Consider the following 21,450-nt stretch of genomic DNA (forward strand, 5'->3'; position numbering starts at 1 on the left):
GAAACCGGAGTACCCGGAGGAAACCCACGCAGACACAAGGAGAACATGCAAACTCCGCACAGAGAGGCCGCCTGTGCCGCCACTACTGCTGCTGCTGCCGCTGCCTCTGCCGCTGCCGCTGCCGCTGCTGCTGCTGCTGCAGCAGCAGTAGTGGCGGCACAGATGGTGCAGTGCATAGCACTGCCGCCTCACAGCAAGGAGGTCCTGGGTTCAAATCGCCGTCAGCCGGGGCCTCTCTGTGCAGAGTTTGCATGTTCTCCTTGTGTCTGTGTGGGTTTCCTCCGGGTACTACTACTACTACTACTACTAGTAATAATAATAGTAATAACAATCAATGCTTCATTTATTTTAATTGGGCTCAGGCAATTTGGCCAGTTAGCAATGACCTTTGTGCTTTTATGCTGGGAGCATGTTCCAGGAGGCTGTATACAGCACAGTGCAGTTCTGCTAAAAGTCAGCATGTTTATCAGATTACAAAAGCATTGATACTCAAACCAGAAATGTATGATGCAACAAAACTGAGTATCAATAAAGCATCAAAGCAGTAAAGCTCCAGAACTGCATTATTGTGCCTGCGTGTTTTGGTATTGTAGCCTATATGCTTATTACACCCCCAAGAAGACAAATAAATAAAACACGACACTGGAGAGCTTTGAGTTATCTTGAATCAAACTTCTTCATCTTCCAACATATTTACTTATGAGATCTGATATTCAAATTCAAAGGGAGAAAACCCCCTCTCTTTCTGTAAACAATCTATTTCACATGCTATACAACCAACCATAGATTTCAGTTTCCAGCAAAACCCGTAGTGCATCTTCACTGTCCAGTTTCTGTGTAATCTTTCCCCCCTGGCCCAAACAACATTCTACTACTGTACAATATAGAAATTTGATCACTACAATTGCAAATTGCAAATTAAGGCCATCCAATTAGGGTGAATGTTTAACCAAAAATATAACAACATAATTATCCAGAAAAATGCAAAAAAAACAAACAAAAAAAAAACATACAATACATACTGTATATTTAAACTATATTTTGATATGACAACTTAAATTATCAAGATCTACATCCCAACAGGTACAAGAAGGGATGAGCACAAAAAGGAGCCCTGTGACACCAAAACTGTGATAGTTCATATTTCAGCAATTACTGATCTTACCTTGGCTTATTTACATTTGTTCTATTTGTTTATCTTTGGTTAAATTACATCATCTTACATTCAAGCAATTCTCAAAATAAAGACTGAGAACAAAAAGAAACAACACATTCCATGGCTATTATCTTACACTTCCTCCAAGTATAGTTTCTACAAAATTTTCTACAAAAAAATGTATACAGAAATGTAACAAGCTTAATAAACAATATGTACAGTGTCGTCATACTACTCTAAAAAAAAAAAAAAAATCTTTATATCATAAGAGATGGCATGGTAGAAAAGTAAGTATGTGTATTGTATGTATGTGTATACATATTTTTGTGTGTGTATGTGAGTATTTGTGTTTGCCCATGTGTATACCTATGTGCATGTATGTGAGTGTGTATTTGTATGTATGTGTGTGTGCATGTGCATGTGTGTGTGTGTGTGCATGCATATATATGTGTGTGTGGTTATGTGCATGCATGTGTTTGCTCATGTGTACACCTATGAGCATGTATGTGAATGTGTGTTTGTAAGTTAGTGTGAGTGTGTGTTTGTATGCTTGTTTGAGTGTGTGTTTTTATGTGTGTGTGTGTGTGTGTGTGTGTATATTTATATAGGCCTATGTCGAGTAGATACACTGGGTTTCTATATGAGGCACTCCAGTAGGGTGCGGTGGATCTCCTGGAAGGATGGCCGCTCCTTGACACTGCGGCTCCAGCAGCTCAGCATCAGACTGTACGCAGAGTCAGGACAAATGTCCGGCTGCGGCAGGTAGATCTGGGAGGGCACAAAACACACAGGTTGGATTACTGCAATTAGTCACTGTAGCCAGTACAACCTCAGAACCGGGAATCATTTTCCAAGGAATCCTATTTTACAGAATCAATTTTCTGCATACCTGCCGGCTCTGGTCGCGGAAGAACTCCCCTGTGTTCTCAATGACCTGCTCATCGGAGAGCTGAGAATAAGGCTGTTCCTTGCAGAAGGTCAGGGTCTCCCACAGAGTCACACCAAACGCCCACACGTCACTGGCTGTGGTGAACTTTCCCTATGACACACAGCCAACAGACCCCTGATATCACCATTCAGTCATAGAGCTGGACATTACAACCTGCCATAACCAGGTAATTCACTATCAGGTAAACCAAAATATATAACCATGTAGTAACGATGTAGTTCAATCTGATTCGTATGAATGAATGTCAGTGGGAACTTAAATGCGTCAACTATTATTGAGAACATTGTATATAATTTTGACATGAACATCCACCCACAGGGTGCTGTTGAGGGCAAAAATATAACTAACCAGAATCTACAAATATGTTAGTTGGTCCAGAAGCATGTTTTGTTGATCTACTTTCCATCATTGCCTCTTCTCTGGGAATTAAATAACAGCATTAAGTAACATAGCAACATAGCACTATAAGCGACATAGCACATAACAAGGTTGGTGAAGATGGTGTTTCGACAGTGACTATGTTCTGGAACACCTGCACCCTGGATGCTCGCTGGTGGTGGTGCTGAGGGTGGTTTGGGGACGGGGCCTCTGGGGTCCTCACCAGTAGGATGCTTTCCCAGGACATCCAGCGTATGGGCAGGACGGCTCGGCCCTGGATGCGATAGTAGTCACTGCTGTACAGGTTGCGGCTCATGCCGAAATCGGCGATCTTGATGGTGTAGTTCTGCCCCACCAGGCAGTTGCGTGTGGCCAGGTCGCGGTGTACAAATTTGAGAGAGGACAGGTACTTCATTCCGGAGGCAATTTGTGTAGCCATGTGCTTCAGGTTACTGTAGCTGGATCACAGGAAACACACGTGCACACAGACAGACGAACACATGCATGCGCACAGACACACATACACACACACAAAACAGGGAGAAATAATATGTTTAAACCAATTTTATCATGTTTTAATTTCATATGTGAGCATCCCTGTAATATACAAAATCACATGTGATCAACCACATGGTGCCATAGCTATATCACATCCGTTCCTATATGCATGCAGATATGAGTGAACGCTCATTTTCTTGATCTGTTCCATCGTATTTCTCATATGATAAAACATATTCATATTAGCAAAACACATTTTTATTTCTTCTTTGTATTAGCAAGGTTTTTAAACTATGAAATATCAGTATCAAAAAATATGTAAAACTGCAGCTCAAAATGTAGCATCCAGGATCAAGAAAAGCCTGCATAGTGTCACTCTCATCAACTCTTGCCAGTACAGTTTTAAATCTGAATGAGTAAATGTCAGTCAAGGAGGAGTTATCATTCAGGAGTTAGCGGATTACCTGACGGTGGGTGTGTCACCAGGCAGGGCTGCCTGCTCACCTGGCCCGTGCCGGGACAGGAACTGGTTGAGGTCGCCATTTTCCATGTATTCCGTTATCATGCAGAGCGGGTCGCTGTTCATGCACACCGCCAGCAGACGGATGATGTTGGGGTCCTTCAGCCGAGACATGATCTTTATCTCCTTCAGGAAATCGTTCCTGCGGATGGTGGGGGAGGAGAGGAAGAAGATGATGAAGAAGTGTACACAGGTTGAACAATAATGCTTATGAGAACCGTAATGCCCAGTGTATGTTATGAAACGTAAGTCTGGACGGCTGCTTGGTTGAGTCTGTCAGTACCGCTCGATAGCTCCTTCACCTTGCACTCTTGTTGGCGTCTTCTCTCAGCATCTTCACGGCCACAAGGATGGGCTGGTCCTCGCTGATGTCGAAGGAGAAGTCTTTGTCCATGAAGTCCTGCATCCCCTCAGCCTCACACAGGTGCACCTGCAGTAACACAACAAAAGCATTATTCAGAAAAATAACCCAGTCATTATGTTGCTTAATAATACCTAAGCACGCTTATATTAAAAAGTGTGGCGAGCTGGACCTTTGATCACAAGGTGTCACAAGGTTTTGGAACAATATTGTCTGAAGCAGATTGTACTTGAGAGAGAATATTTCAACTCCCAATTTATTGTGGGAAGATTATCTCACACTAGTTTTAGTTTTTTGGAACTTGGAGCAGGCAAAATGGCCTGAAGGGGTTGATGGTAATAGGCCTCTGGGAAAGTTGAACCCTGCCAACAAGTCACTTACAAGTCACTGGGTTTTTAGACAACTACCCCCGGTGTGTCTTATGTGATGAATACATAAGTCATCTGCCCTTTTTCCATTCATTCCTCCATATCTAGGGTTACAGGGGTCAAGAGTGACTTGGCCACTGACCTCTCCAAACTGGCCCTCCCCCAGCTTCTCCTTGAAGGTGAGCAGTTTCCGTGGGAACTCTCCCATGGCGACGTCTTTACCGGACAGCAGGTCCATGGTCAGGGCGGGGACGGAGTAAGTATTGCTGCCCGTCACCCCCTGTAGATTCACAACGTCTGCCTCAGCGTAGTGAGGGACGCCGTCCTGACCGCTGGCTTGAGCTGTTTTAGACACCCCACTGGCCCCTGCTACAATGCCACACATCAAACATAAACAGAGATGCACACACAGGCAAAAACAGCATTAAACATATATAGCATACATTATGAATATATACAGACTAGACAGTTGTACTCGTATTAGTTCTTGATTAAAAATAAATCATTAGTGTTTAGTCAAACTATAGTTATTAGGGTTTAGTCCAAACATTAACAAGTAAATAAATGTGTTATTAAAAGAAACCCAGACATCCAAAGTTGTCACGAAAGTGCTGTGATGCATATTGGTTTGGAGTTAAAACTGTTTGAATCCAGGCCTTTCCAACCTCGCTAAATGAGGATACTGTCTGACTCCCTCAGACCTTGCGCCAATCATATGTGTCATTGTGACATGTGGACAAAAATAGCTGTGCTGTGAAACCCACAGTAGACCCCCTGTCACACTTGTTCCAGACAGACTGGCCTATACTGGAGGTCTGCTCTAATTGAACCTCTCTGAATTAGATGGTGTCTGAGCCTGTCTCGCAGCCCACTCACCTGCTTCCTCCATGGACTGGGAGAGCTCGGGGAGTTTCCGGATGAGGCGGGATGGCTCCTGGTAGTCGGGCCCCAGGGGGAAGATCCTCTCGTAGGTGGAGCTGGACTCCTGCTCACTGGGGGACGTGGAGGGGCTCTGATGGTTGTAGATGAACGTGTCGCTCTGTATGGACAGGCTGGTGGTGAGCTCGTCGTCCAACATACGCCGAGAGGCCTGGGGAAAGGTTGGGGCGTGAACAGATACAGTATGTGAGCAGTCGGCCACCTATATACAATGGGGCGGCCTGTAGTGTTGTGGTTAAGGTAAATTACTGGGACATGTAAGGTCGGTGGTTCTAATCCCGGTGTAGCCACAATAAGATCCGCACAGCCGTTGGGCTCTTGAGCAATGCCCTTAACCCTGCATTGCTCCAGGGGAGGATTGTCTCTGGATAAGAGCGTCTGCCAAATGCCAATAATATAATGTACAATGCACTGATCTTTCACACCAAATAGAAGTAAAACCTGAGCAAATGAAGGCACGATTAAGACATAATCTACAAAACCGATAGTAATTACTTGCATTCCATCCATCATCTGTACTAGCTTATTCTAGAAGGTTCTAGTCAGTAACAAGACATTCTGGTGCTGCTAGCTATGCTTTTTCTGTCTTTCATCATACCCTATTCATTATTCTTCATAGCAACCCAGCAGAGTTTCAACAATGCCGGAGAAATAACATGAACAAGAATATGTAGTTGACCATCTGTTTAGTGTGTAAGCAATCCATGGAGCAGGATTGAAAGTTTACATTTGTAAAGCCAATATTCACTGAATCTATTTAATCCACATAGTGCAGTGAAGAAACTGTTACCACAGACCATCTGCTCCAGCCAATCAGCTCTACAACACATATACCCTTGTAAGTACAAATCCTCACCTTTTCAAGCATCTTTTGCCAGACCTGCCGCCACAACATGATGACTATTATGGCCATGAGGATGGCAATAATGGCCACCAAGCAGCCAATAAGAATCCGGGTATTACTATCGTCCACTTTGTGGGTGGGGTCATCCCCTGAAGAAGAAGATAACAGAAAGAAAGTTGCTTGGAGGTGTTTGGAGGAAGCATCCACCCTCATCTGAAAGTACACAATGGAGTTAAATGAGGTAATGAACAAACCTGGTTGGGTGCTGCTGGGAAGCCCAGCTTTTCGTGGTACCAGAGTGGTGTTGTACATTGCAGTGTCTGAAAGAGTCACAGGTAAGGGACATGTAAGAGAACAGGTAAAGGTGAAGCAATACCAAAGGTGTCCACAAGACCATGGATACACAGGCTCTTGTACTCTACATCAAGGGTTTCCAAAATGGAGCCAAAATGGAGACCACTGAGGATCCAAGACAAAGCCAGACAAAATGTAAAAAAATATATGTTCCTTGTGAGGTAATAACATATGCCAGATTCACACCAGCAATACTACTCATGGCATTATGCACATTTATCTAGTATAATTTAAAAACAAAAGTGCGTTCAAAGTACATAAGTGCAGCTAACTACAGAAAATTATGTTTAGCACTATTCTTTTGCTAGTGCAACATCAGAATCAGGTTCAATGTTAACATAGTCAACTACCTTGTCAGAATGATTTCTGCAGTGACTTTTTGTAATGGGCAACATAAGGTAACCGTGTTACTGTGAAGAGTTCTCAGACCTGACTGGAAGGTGATCTCGCTGAACATCATCCAGACATCAGCAAAAAAGTACTGGCACTTGATGGCACTGGCCATGCGGTTGTGGAGGGGGACGGTGATGAAGCGCGCACTTGGGTTGACGTTGTCCATCACCGGGCTGAAGGACACGGGGTCGGGCTCCCAGTCCGACATCGAGCGGAAGTAGCAGTCCACCTGCCGGAATGTCTTCACCCTCTTCGTGAACATGTTGTTGCAGTGCACCTGTGTAGCAGCATCACATTTTATAGAAACAAGCAATGAACTCATTTGAAATCAACAATTTTCACTCTGAGAAAAACAATGTCCAAGTGCAACCATTATGTCATTGGAATAAAACAATCATTCATTTTGAAGCAAGAGTTCCATTGGGGAAAAAGTGAATATCAGTGCTGTAGCATTAATTTCCTACACACATACATAGTACTGGCATGTTACTGACACAAATAAAACTCATTATAAAACCCCAGCGTACCTTCATGGTGGTGAAGTTGCGGACTCGGTCAAACTCAAACACAAGCTCCACGTGCTGGAAGCTCTCGTTGTTCCAGCCTACATAGTCGTAACCAGGCCAGACGTTGTAAACGTGGCTGTGGGTGAAGTCATCCAGGCCACTCATGCCATCCGTAAGCTGACCCAGGCCCTCTGTCATCCTGCTGTGTTATAAACTGTGTTAAATACAAGGTCGAGCAGACCAGAACCGAATGTGCTCTTGATGTAACAGTTCCTGTACAGCACGAGGCAAGGGCTGTGAGAAATGGACTACTGACTCAGTTCACTCAGAGGGATAATAGAATAGTAAATTAAACCTTTAATTAGGTAAAAGTAAACTGTGAAATTTTATAATACTTTCAAAAAAAGATCAATTTTGAGAATACTTGGTTCAGGGGAAATATAACACATTAGTATGTGAGGTAATAACTGTAAATAAAATTAATAATTTTTATCCTATACAGCCATAGACCAAGGACAGATGACATGGGTAGACAGATGATCATAAACTTGAAACTGGATAATAATTTGTTATTTGAAAAATGTTTTTGCTGTCAGGATGTTCAGAGACCACTAGATGGCAGTGCTCTCTTTGGCAGATCATCGTTTGGCACTGATTTTGTAGCCATAGCAAACTTCCTGTTCACCTTCTCCTGAACTTGGTATTTTGATCTTCAGTTTGGTTTTAAAGTACATGGTATTCTCAGAGCTTGTGCATGAAGCTAAAAAATATTGTTATGAGCACAATGTTGTTATTGTCATGTGTTGAGCAGAATTATGACGGGGGTGTATGAAAACTTCAGCGGCTTGTGTCTGTCTTCCTATCACCCATATCAAGCAAACTCTGACATATTTATCTTAAAAACTTAATCTTATATTATATTTTATATTTATAAAAATTATATCATATAATTATAAACAATCCACTCCTTTCCAAGTACATTATTCTTAAAGGTCAGTACTATGATATACTGCCAACCTGTGTCTGTGTTCACTTTTGTCCTATAACCTGCTTGTCTACTTGCATTTGTTATTCTAAAAATTCCTCAGGACGCTTCTGGCATGGGCCTTTTTTATTTTTGAACTGTATCTGAAAAACGTGTCCAATGCACTGAACTACATTCTATTACATACAGATTATTGGTACTATGAGGTTTGTAAGTATTTGGACAGTGGTACAATTTTTGTTCTTTTGGCTCTGTACTGGATTTGAAATGAAACAATGAATATGAGCTTGAAGTGTAGACTGTCACCTTTAATTTAAAGGTATTCACATCAATATGGGGTGATCCGTAATTATTCACTTTTTATACATAGTCCCCCTATTTTAGGGGACCGAATGTTCAGGCACTTATATAGGTATATTCAATCACTTCCTTAGTGCAGGTATATTAAATCTTTCAGTATCTTGATACCAGAGACTTGATTCTATGCTTTTGTTTGCCTTTGGTGGGAGCTATGATACATCCTTAAAACTCTCCATCTACCATTGGCTCCCATGCAGTTTTTCTCTCTGGAATCCCTTTCGGAAACCAAAAATCTTCCAGTGTGGAAATCTTGTTCAACAATAAAATCTCCCCACAGCCTACATGTATGAAGGTGTAGCTTGAGGTGAAGAGGTGTGATGTACCTGTAGCCCACGGCCCCGTCGTACACCGAATCGTTCAGGTGAACACGCAGGTCATGAAGAGTCAGATGCTGCCCTGCTGGAGCATTGTAAGACACCAGGCCATCTGAGGAAAACAGAAGAACTGTGAGATGTAGGCACATCAAGCATATTTAAGTCAGCATACTGCTGTTGCTGATTTAGGCTCATGGGATAACCTTCTACCATCTTAATCTTTGGTTTTGTCACATTTGGTTGGAAATGTTCTGTTCACTACAGCCAATTCTTTACTCTATAGCCGTGTTTCTTACTCCAGCCCCTGGGACCCACTTGCCAGAAGGTTTATTTTTTATTTTTTATTGTAACCAGGACCTCACAAACCTGATTTAACTAATCAAGGGCATTTTTTGTGTTTTATTGTTTCAGTCCGTAAATCAGGTGTGTGAGCAAGTAGGCAAGTAGGTCCTGAGGACTGGAGTTGAGAAACACAGTTCAGTAGGACCCAGTTGGCACGGACACAGTTGGGATTCAGAACCGGGCTCTGTGACAAGGACCAGCTTTAGCTGGATGTGCCACCCAAGGAGTCTGGCTTAGATGTTTCCTCAAGGCCCCCTCACAGATCAAATGGATGGTTTTTGAAGCTGCTTCCTAGGGTCTCGGGAGACACAGTGAGACATCTTACCTAGCCACTCACAGCCGTAGAGCTCCACCCTCATGCACACGTTGGATGAGTGGTCCGTGACGGGCATAAAGCGCACATACCGGGCGATGATGGGTGGCTCCAGGTCTTTCAGTACGATGTCATAGGCATTCTTATTTCCCTCAATAACCTGTGGGGAGGGACGTCAATCACTAACCTTTCAGCAATAAATCAATAGCACCTGCTAAAAGACCTTGATCGGAACTATTGGGATTGTGAAAGTGCTCTAGTTTAATGAATGGAAATTAATTTAATTATTTGTTTGTTATTATGTTACCATGACTTCACCTGGAATAAACCCATTGCTTACATTTTTAATTAAGTGAATCATCACCACATAACAATGCCATAACAGCCATAACAACCAGGTATTAACAGTATATTAGTACCTGCTTGACAACCCAAATAAGACCAAATAATTAATAATCAGAAGCTTTCCAAACATTACTTCCAATATACACTCAGTGAGCACTTTATTAGGTATTTATTAGACTTATGTTTTAGACGTATTAAGTCTTCTGCTGTAGCCTATCTACTTATAGGTATCCACCAAATAGTGCCAGGCAGGATTATTTACCATTATTGGCTTATTCTTACGAGCTTGTTTTATGAAAAACATGAAATCACAGAGAAAACAAATATAATTGGAAGTAACATTCACACTCCAGGTCAAGGCTGTTACCAGGCAGCCATACATATCCTTTCATCAAGCCAGGGCCAGGGTGTTAGGCATGACTCCCACTCACCTGCCTGCTGTAGCGGTTTCTCCAGGAGACCCAGCGATTCCCATCGCGGCTGTACTTGATCTTGTACATCTGGGCAAACTCATTGCCGATGCCCCCGGCATGCCGGCCCTGCGTGCCCACCAGCGTGATGAAGTGCAGGGAGCGCAGGTCCACCTGCAGGAACTCCTTGATGCTATCGGGCTCCACCGACGAATCTGGACACCACGCGCCGTCCCCGTCTTCTGACTCCAGCCTGGAGAGGGGGCGGGAAGAGGGGGTACGGTGGGGTAAGAGGGGGTGGTATGTGATTGCTTCGGCATTCAGATGAGAGGGCAATGTGAAGTCCATTCATGGTAAATAGTATGGCGAAGCTTAGTGGTTAAGGTACATGACTGGGACCCGCAAGGTCGGTGGTTCGATCCCCGGTGTAGCCACAATAACATCTGCACAGCCGTTGGGCCCTTGAGCAAGGCCCTTAATGTAAATGTAAATATAATGGTAAATGACCATTCCTGGTGGGCTCCTTGTAGTAGATAACATGGTCCAGGTTTCTTGGGTGAATGTACCTGCCGTATCTCCCGGCTGTAGACTCTGACCAGTGACTGGAAGCGTAGATGTCCTCATCCTCAATCTGACCGCCGGTCATTCCCAGGGGGAAGCGACACACACCTGTAACATCACACATCATCAGATCAAACTGAAGTGTGATGGAAAAGGTAACAATTTTAAGGGATAAGATTCTCCTTCTCAAATCTCTCTGATGAGGCTCCTTGTGGCAGACACAAGGTTCCAATGCAAGGGTGGTCCCACAGTGTGGTACTGAACCCTGCTGTAAAATCCAACAATGCCAGCTTGTCCAGCTTGAAAACTGAGCTGGTCAAGCTGGTCATAAGCCGGTCTAGCTGGGTATGAGCTGGTCAACCAGCAAGGCCAAACTGGTCATAAAGTTGGTCTACCTGGGTATGAGCTGGTCAACCAGCTAGTGCTGGTAGTTTGCCTGAGCTGGTAACAGGTCAACCAGCTACCAGCTGTTACAAAACATAGCTTGAGCATGTCAAACCATGTCTAGCCGGGAGCTAGTCAGAACTGGTCAACCTGCAAAACCATGTTGAGCTGGGAGCTGGTCTGAACTGGTCAACCTACCAGCTGTTTCAAACCAAGCTTGAGCGATTTCTTTTTCTGCCGGGAAACCTGATTATGCCTGAGTCGAATGTGCCCAGCAGCCCTGCAGGGGGGTACATAATTACCCATAGTGATCGTGTCACAAAGGAAAGAATGGTTTCAGTTAGTAGGATCGCCTGCATCACATGCCAACAACCTTCTCTGACCTTCAAGAAGTGTTTGCCTAAGATGCAATGACTGTGCAGCTCTGCTGGCAGACTGCAGAGTGAAACGAATAGGGGACAGACGCCACACTTTGGAGAAGAGTTTACATGTGTCTGTCCGCCTGTGGCCTGCTGAATTTACAGAGAACGTTGTTGTGGAATTACGAATACAGTTGGAATTTCTAAATGATAAAATAAGTGGTCAGGAGCACAAAGTTGGGGTTAAAATCCAGCAAACATTCAACTTTGTACAATTTATGTGTTGAAAAATGGCTTTCGTGACTTGCTTACCCAATAAACTACTCAAAAGTCCAAAGAGAGATTTTTAAACAAACATTTCTTTCTTTTAAGGTGAGATCTGGCCAAGAGGGGAGCAAAGAAGAATGCCACATAAAGCTTAAGTCATTAATTTCAGTCATTAAATTAAATGAAGCTCTGAAGGTGGAGCTTTTTTTGAAGGTTATTCCAGGACCAAGTTCTCTACAGTTCCTAATTCAATTCTTTCTCTTAGCACTTGGAATTTAAACAAGGATTGAGAGTGCATATTATAAAAATGATCATTTAAATCTTTTAATATACAGTACAAAGACATGAACATAAGTACAGAGTCTAGCTTTGTAAATGCTAAAGGACGGTTGTCTCACTTCATATGAGAGGACAACATACTATTTACAGTTTTAACAGGGGGTTTTGGGGGGATGCATGGCTCTCTCTTCTGTTCTCAGAATGTGGTTTGCTCTCTAACACAGGGCCAGGGGGCACTGTTTCACTCTCACTGCCAGTCCAAACAACACTTGAGTTACCAGACATGGACGGCAATAAATATTGGTCGGAGAATATAACAAACTCCTGTGTGGTCTGCTAGTGGTTTAGACCCTTATTATGCAGAGCCCTGCCCCCTCTCCAGTCCAGGCAAGGGTCTACAGGGTGTGGTTCTAGTCAGGAATTTCACCACTAAATCATATGATCGACATACATCTCAAAGCATACATTCATAAAATAATACCACTCCCCCATAATGTTATAAGGTCCACTAGTTTTGTTGCCTCAATTGTTTAAAGAGTGATCGTGTCCCTAAACGACCTCACCTTCACTTGTCTCACATACTCCTTTTTACTGACATAAACAGTGGCCACATTCTCAATTTATATGGGTAACGACTGTGAGAAGCACCAGTACTGTTTCATATGTAATAGACAAAAAAACAGTCGTGCAGAACAGAAATTCTTCATACAGTTTGTGTTCAACTCTAATGTGAAGACCGGACGTGCTGTGCTCAGCAGTATGTGCAGTCACAACTGTAACGGGTGGTTTCCACTGTTTATGTGTATCAGAGGAACCTGACAGTAAGGAGGCATGACATGTGATCCCTTTGGAAATATAGGAATAACCTGTATAAGTCTAAAATCCAGGGAGTGTATTTTAAACTGCGTCAAACATACTACAGAGCGTACAAAGCATATAATTTCAACAAATACATAAATATAATGTAAGGTATGTGTTGTTATAAGACATATTCTAAAATAACACAGGAAGCACTGGACAGAGCAACACATTCTACAACACATTCTACAGCCTGTACACTTCACATTTCATTCTGCTGCTGTTATCAATGGAGGCAAGTTAAGTTAGTATGCAGCCATACACACCCAAACTATAACACTCCCACCACGTTTCACAGATGAGGGGAGATGATTTGGTTCTTGTGCAGTTCCTTTTTGCCTCCAGACTTTGCTCTTGCCATCACTCTGATACAAGTCGGTCTTGGTCTCATCTGTCCACAAGACCTTTTTCCAGAACTCTGCAGGCTTTTTCACTTGCTACTTAGCATACTTTAACCTGACCATACAATTTTTGCAGCTAACTAGTGCTTTGTGTCTCACAGTGTAGCCTTTGTAGATCGGGTTTGCCTCCTGAAAAGTGTTTTTGATCTTTCAGGTGTTTGGGGGTTTTTCTTCATTATGGCCAGAATCTGTAGAGGTCTTCCTTGGCCTGCCCAGTGCTCTCTTTCTTTGTAGTAATTTTCCTGTAATTTTGATAATGCTATTGATTGGCCTAAGTATCTGACTGTTTTTTGTTTTTTTTAGTGTAAATGGATTGTGATTGAACACACCTGACAGAACAGAACCTGAAACAGCTGAGAAGGCAACCTTCCAATTACTTTTGGTCCCCTAACATGGTGGGACTGTGTATAAAAAGGCATGTAATTCCTACACGGACCACCCAGCATGGATGTAAATACGTTCAAATTAAGCACTTTTACCTCATAATCATTGTTTCATTTAAAATCCAATGCACTGGATAGAACCCTGAGGAACAGACTGAACTGTATATCCAGTTAACTGTAGTTCGACATAGTACTGGATCACATGTTGGCCACACATGATAGCTGGGATAAGGAAACTGTGAGTTTAACAGACTGCGGACTGTGAGAAAATAAATGATTCGGCAGAGCCAATATGGCCGCTTCTGACCACTTCCTGCACAGCCCATGAGCAAAAATACATCCAGATGTTTTCCTTCCATATTTTTCTCCCTGGAAGTAACACAGCACGACTTTCTGGTTTATTAAAACAACTATCAATTTTGCATTCTGTCAACAATCTAAAAATAAAATAAATTTTTTTTTTTTTTTTTTTAAAGCAGGGGCTCCAACTATTTAGACCTATACACATAGAGACAGAGTGGCGAGAACCCTAGCTCCCGCTCCTTTTCATTTTCCAATGTCTGCTTTTCCCATGCCTCGTGTCTGTGAAAGGATTACTTGTTCTGTGGCATTTCCTGTTTAACTGACGCCTCCAACCATCACACCTGATGTCAGTTACTCCGTTCATCCACTCAATGTGCTGGATTCATTACATTACATTACATTACATTACATTACATTACAGTCATTTAGCAGACGCTCTTATCCAGAGCGCTGTACAATAAAGTGCAAATCAGAACCAGGAGCGAGTATGCTGAAGACCCTAGAGAAAAGTTCTAGAGTGATCACATTGAACCTGAACCATGACTTTAGTTGATTCAACAGACACCTTGTCTTGGTTCCGCTCACTGTGCTTTGTAGCATTTGGATAATTTAAAAAAGAAACAGAAACATTTAGACTGGCACAGCTACTGGAGATTTCAATATAGAGAAAATTGGCTTGTAGGAGGCAGAGCTGCGTGTCTGCCTAATCCAGCCTTGCATATTTTCCTGTCGCTGGAAAAAGCGGTTCACTAAAAAGACCGCCCTGTAATGAAATGACGTGCGATGTAGCCTACACGCATGCAGATGCAGGAATTGAAACATACATGCAATATTAATGAACTTAAACCTCACTTAAATGCAAAAATACACTGCAGTGGGAATTACAAGGGGGTCATAACTGTCATGACAAAATCAAATCAACATTGAACACGCACTCAGTGAGCACTTTATTAGGTATTTATTCGACTTATTTTTTATACTTATTGGTCTTTTGCTGCTGTAGCCTATCCACTAAGAGGTTTGACATGTTGTGTGTTCAGAGATGCTCTTCTGCATACTACTGTTGTAATGAGTGGTTATTTGCGTTACTGTCACCTTCCTGTCAGCTTCGCCGAGTGAAGTCTCTCATTAAGAACATATTTCTGCCCGCAGATCGACTGCTCACTGGATATTTTTTGTTTTTCGCACTATTCTCTTCAAACTCAAGAAACGGCTGAGCGTGACAATCACAGGAGATGAGCAATTTCTGAAATACTCAAACCACCCTGTCTGGCATCAACAATCATTCCACAAATCATTACAATGAAATGTAGTATGCACTGTATGTAATGGAGCTCAGGTGACACCACCCCACAGGTTTTTGTATTTAACTGACAAAGCTAACCAAGTCTGCCCTAAAATCAAGTTGTTAACTTGATGAGAAGATGTGGGAATTTGAAATGAATGTGAATTTTAGAAGTTGAATGCATATTTATGTAAGGAGCACAGATTGAATACAGGGTTCCTGTTAGGGAAACCTCTTGTTTTCAAAGTGTAATTACAGTGTGTGCAGTTTAAAACGCTGCAAGCCCGTACAAAACAAGAGCTAGTAGATTTGCTCTCCTTAGTATGCAGTAGCAAACTGGTCTGAAATAACACCAAGGACACACAGCAATTAAACAGTTGCACACTTTCATGAAACACTTTCACTTTTCTGAACTTCCACACATTTGCATACATCTGAAATGCTTACACATGTGAATGAGGTGTCACTGTGGACATTTCATATATTCATACAATACTTAAAGGAACACAAACCACTGTGAAACCTTTTCATAGGGCTCTCTCTCTCTGTACGTGTCTTTGTGAACCATCCAAGTATATGTATGCGAGTTCTGAATGGTAAGTGCAAGTATTTCAAATGAGTAGGTGTTACTTTGTAGTTGTGTGTCTGTGATGTACAGCATGAATCAAGTTCTTCATGGTGACATGCTAATGAAATGTTCATGGCCTAACTATAAAATGGAAGAAGAGGGTGCATCCACTTGTGTGCCACCATATCTTAAAAAGTAAGGATTGTTATCGGGTTAAATATAGTCCCCATTTCATATGAAACTTGACATAAAATTTCTTCAGAAAAGCTGTGGTTTATTTCACTGTGGTGCTAGACCAGGGCTATAACTAAAATGCGTTAATCTCCAAGCCATGGTTTAAAATTATGCTCCTCACAGACGCTATAAAATGGCATGCCAGAGCTGTAAAAAAGATTAAAAACAGTGAATTGAAAACACTTAAATTCATATATTGCCTGCTCTGCCCCCTTTTCTTATTTTGTTACATTTCCCAGCTTTGTAGCAATATCAGAAAAAATACAGAATTTACTTTTGCCTACAGTTAGCTAGGATGTTTTAAAGAAACAAATTAAAACTCAGAACACCATGATAGATATTTTTGGCACCTTGTGGTGCAAGACTGCAAAGCCTGATGCTCTGTAGTATTAAGAAGGTAGTAGTAACCTTGGCTGCAAACATAGTCATGCCTTTTCAAGAGTTTTTATTCTTATTTGTGAAAAGAGCACCGATTCTTAAAGCAAAATTCAATGATTGGCATATTTTGCAAAATCCAGGACTTTTGATTTTACAATGAGGTATAAAGGAATTGTGTGAGGAAAGACCATGACTGGGAAACTATGTCTTTGGGAAACCATTTTGCTGGTGAAAAATTTTTCATGGACATGCACAGAGTGTACAAGTTATTGAAATGGCCGTTCATTTTGTTTGTGCGATGCTCCCTTAACTTAAGCGATCACTGAAGCAAACCTGCAAGCCTTTTTGCTGACATCTCTCTTGCTGATTTTCACTACAAGGGCTCAACTGGGGCATTTCTTCACTTACTTGGATTGACCTGTGACATCACAGCTCCAGAGAGGAAGAGCACGGTCATCAGGAGGAAGCAGATTTTCTGCAGGGCTGCCATCTCCAGAGGAAAGAGAATCTTCAGTCCTGTTACCATAAAAGCACCAACTGATTAAGGCATTGTACTGTAACACAGCCTGCCCAAAGGCTATGTTTACAAAACATTTACTGGAAGCTTTAATACAAGCGAAACAATTATCTTATGCAATAGAGAGCACACTTATTATACTAACCTCATTGCTTAGTGGCTTTCACATAGTTCAATGTGAGAGAGCCATTGCTGGGAAATGCCGTTGTTACTGGAATGCATTTGTATTGTTGTGGGTCTGGAGTTATACTGTTCCTTCATCCACACCCAGGCTGAAGCATTTGCGCTTCTCTGGTAAACTCGCTGCTATTTTACATCCAAAAGTGCACGCAGTACTACAGGAGAGTAAGTGCCAATTGGATGTTAAATGCACTATATATCCCACTGAAAACAACTGCCTGTAGATGCCTGCTTTATGAATTCATTGGTTCAGACCCTCATGAACACATGCACACTATACACGTGCAGGCTGTGTCCAATTCCAAAAGAGCTATGGTCGTGTGCTTTCATACACATTTTCTTCTAAGAAGAAAGGAAAGGACTATAGAGATGGCTGGTATTAGTCAACAGTTGAACAGCTGTTGATTTCCTACAGTGTACCATTTGGTTTTAAACAGGCTTGTTCCTGCTTTCAAAGCAAGGCTTGATAACACTGTCCTTAGTTACAGGAAGTTCTTCATTTTGTTAATGGTCACCATGCCTACCACTTACGTATACCCACTGATCCAGACACCTGTTCAGATCTTTGCCTCACCACAAACCAGCTGTCAATACCCAGTAGTGAAGCGTAAATGTGTTGTTTGTGGCTGTTTTCATTAACTTAATTGACGTTAGTAAATAATCCACGAAATTAAGAACACAAGCACACAAATGATCTCAGAACACACAGAAAGCTCCTAATGCCTCTCTGTAAATTCCCCATAAAAATAACTGTGTGATGACAGAGCAACAGCCTGTGGAAGACATTTCCCTTAAGTTTCTAGGATTTTCCATATGTCAGATGGCTTTCGCTGGAAAGGCACGTGCGCTGAGAGGCACTGAATACAATATTAATTTATAATTATATACCAGTCTTTTCCCAAAAACAGATTCTGTTCAGTCAATACAGTGCAGTTCACTTACCTCGATGTGCTACTAGTAGACATTCTCATGCAGTTTGTTCTTATTTCTATAACAAAAATATTTTTTGACATACACCTGACCCTGGAGACACTGCAACCATGTCAGGGGGTTTGTGGGCATGCCTCTCTCGAAAAATAAAAAACAGCTCTGAAATAATCATTTCTGGCAAATTATAAGGGAAAAATACTTCAGACTACTGATCAGTATATATGTATCCCATAACCTGAAAATCGCAATCTTATTATATGAAATAATTGTTCTCATTATCATGCTATATTATCCATATAAAGTCTACCCTTATCTGTATTGCTCATAAAGTGATACTGGGTAGAGAGTCTATTGTGTGAAGCTACTGGAAGTGCAGTTCAGAGGATGGTGAGTTGTTGTAGTGGGGGTCATACTTAAAGAAATGGACAAAAGTAACTAAAGAGGGCAGTCTGCCGCTGGCCAGACATTACCTCAGTTTAGAGAGAGGAGGAGAGGGAGGCCCTTGTGAGAACATACTGCCTAAAACAGAACTACCACTGTTAACAGCCAGTAGAATTCCCTCAAATGACAGGCCTGGGACCTGATGGCAGCATTACAGAAACAATGCTAAAAGTGTCCAACAGGTCTGTAAAAAACACTTTATGATATGCAAAGAATATCTCATTAAAACAATGCATCTGCATATTTCATGAACGCACATCCTAACTATTTACGGTCCGTCCAGAAGGATCAGCTTCATGAACAACATTGGCGTATGATCAGCTATGTTACATTTTATTTTACCCACAGCTTTAGCAGGACAAGTCAGGAACTCAATGATGTTCAAAATGATGTTTCAAGTTGAATTCCATCTGCTCACCCATAACTCAGTTTAGTACAGACTGGATTATCCCTGTGTTTGACAATGATTCGTGAGAGCTTGCTCCCTTTCAAGTGAAAATACCGGAGCTCAGTTCCAAGACAAAATAGAAAATGAGGTCTAGCATTTGCTAGAAAGCTCTGTTGGATAGCTTTAAAGGTGTGGGAGGGGTTTTCGTCTTGATCCCTGGCCAAAGACAACTTCCTTTCCAGAGTTCTTGCTAGAAAAAGTTTACAGATCCACATGTCCAACTTGGAACAATTTCATAATCGGCTATACAAATACACAGGCCTAAAATGAATACAGCTATCTTGTGAGTCATTAATATGTAGTACTAAAACTATTTCCTTTAGATAATCGATTAGTGAGTTTAGTTGAGTAAAAATGATTTTATTTTCAAATTGGCTAAAAGTTATATTTTCATTTCCACCATATGACACCGTATTCCCTTCTCACCCTCACATTTCAAAGTCAGTTTTCTGTTATGTCACTATGGAAAGAGTTTTGCTTTGATGAATCATGCTGAACCTTATGATTTACTAGTTGACATAGTCATAGGCCTTTTCAATTACTGTGCTTTGAGGTCAGTTAATCTAGCACAGGTGTTCATGAACTAGTGTCCAGGGACTTCGGGGAAATGTTAAACGTTTTCTATTTTAGGATTATTTGTTTAGGATGCTTACATATCCTGTTTTATTATTGACATATTTTAGACACAGTGGCTCGTTAGTGGCTTACAGGGTTTCAGTAACAGTTTGAACAGCTGAAGAATTGGGGTCAGATCATTCGTGACTTAGAGGCACCTAGATCATTATTTATCACTGACATTTATTACCAGACTTGGATTTGTGCTCTGCAAGGAAACATGTCCAAATTATAAAAAAAATAGGGAGCTGGCAACTTTAGGGCATAGTAGAATATATTAGTCTATAAACATGCTAATTCAAATGTAATCTTTCAAGAAATTGAACTATCAGCAGTAGTCTTAAAAAATAAAAATAAAAATAATTATATTCAAAAGATTCAATATCTTCATAGAAACTGCAAAACTTTGATATTTAAGTGCTCCCACATAATGCTGTGTAAAAATATTCAATTGTGTTGCCCTTTTTTTTCTATTGGCAGAATAATAGTGTAAAATCAACAAATGCTAATTTAATATCAACATATTAAACTCAGTATACAGTGTACTTTGTGTGTAGGTCAGGCTTTTGAATTGAATATTTTCTTTTACTGTAATAATGACAATAATTGAAACCTCCTATTATGTTAAGATTTTATGACCGGTTTTACATTTGGGGTCCAATTGAGCCCAACAGTTGAAATAAACACAAAAATATTGTAATAGAAAAATGTTGACACTTAGTGTGTTGCCTTCTTATTGTCTCCCTATTGTCACCTTTTAACTACAACTATTTCCTTTTCAAACTCTACCTTAGTCCTCCCTCCTGATTTTCCCCACCCCCCTTTCTAATATCCCTATCCCTCTTGTCTAACCCCCCAAAAAAATTAATAATAATAATTGCACTTATGATGACTATATGTTTAGAACAGCATTTCATGTGTATTTTCCTAGTTATGGATGTGATGCTTTGACTTGTGGAAGAACCTATGCACTTGTAAGTCGCTTTGGATTAAAAGTGTCTGCCAAATGACCAAAATGTAAATGTAAAATAAATATGAAAAATCTGTGAGGAACATCAAATAACACAGTTAAAATAACACTGCACAATACATTTGTATGCCAAGTTTGTACAGGACATTGCATAGCATTATGATTATTGCATTTTTACTATTTTAAATTAGAAAATTAGAAAAATCATACAATATCAACATGGTTAACTGGCTTTTAAGAGATTGACCCCAAACATAATAATACGATTAAAAGCATTTTCTTGTGAATCAAGAATTGCATGTGACTTGCGAATGACTTTGGTCAAAACAGTGAACCAGTTCACGACTTGTGTCTGAACACTGTTATAGCATGCTTTTGATATTGCAGTTATGTGCTTTAAAGTCTGTTGAAAATAAATATTGTGCAATGGCTATTTTCTCTGACGAGCAAGAGGCAGACTGTAGCACCTTCCCGCCGAGCCTAGAAAACCTCTGCTTCCCGGGAACCTTCTTTGTCCAGCAGTAGCAGAAATGCTAATTCCTTCCATAAATCCACACTGCCAGTCTGAGTTTCGGTGCCCTTGGTTTTCACCAAATCTCCTGTTATGCTACACTAAAAAAACATGGTGTAGCATTTATATAGAATATTCCAATGAAGTATGATAACAGAAAAGTTGGAGTTAAAACATAACTTGAGCAGATGCTGAAACAATAACAAACAGACTCTTTTCAGCTGTATGGGTCTGTCTTACTAT

The 21,450-nt window shown here is 41.2% G+C and overlaps 1 protein-coding gene across 1 annotated transcript; it reads right to left on the reverse strand.

The window, feature by feature from the left end:
• Positions 1–657: 657 nt before the first annotated feature.
• LOC133128574 (discoidin domain-containing receptor 2-like) lies at positions 658–17,102 on the reverse strand. The gene is made up of 16 exons (XM_061242205.1): positions 17,004–17,102; positions 10,902–11,004; positions 10,357–10,588; positions 9,593–9,740; positions 8,935–9,037; positions 7,288–7,468; positions 6,797–7,037; positions 6,268–6,333; positions 6,026–6,162; positions 5,107–5,320; positions 4,373–4,599; positions 3,804–3,931; positions 3,446–3,643; positions 2,707–2,941; positions 2,046–2,195; positions 658–1,924 (listed from the first exon to the last, which is right to left on the reverse strand). The coding sequence occupies exons 1-16, from the start codon at positions 17,083–17,085 to the stop codon at positions 1,793–1,795; spliced, it is 2,577 nt and encodes an 858-aa protein (XP_061098189.1). The 5' UTR covers positions 17,086–17,102; the 3' UTR covers positions 658–1,792.
• Positions 17,103–21,450: the final 4,348 nt, after the last annotated feature.

Source organism: Conger conger, chromosome 5 (genome assembly GCF_963514075.1).
Source record: "Conger conger chromosome 5, fConCon1.1, whole genome shotgun sequence".
NCBI lineage: Eukaryota > Metazoa > Chordata > Actinopteri > Anguilliformes > Congridae > Conger > Conger conger.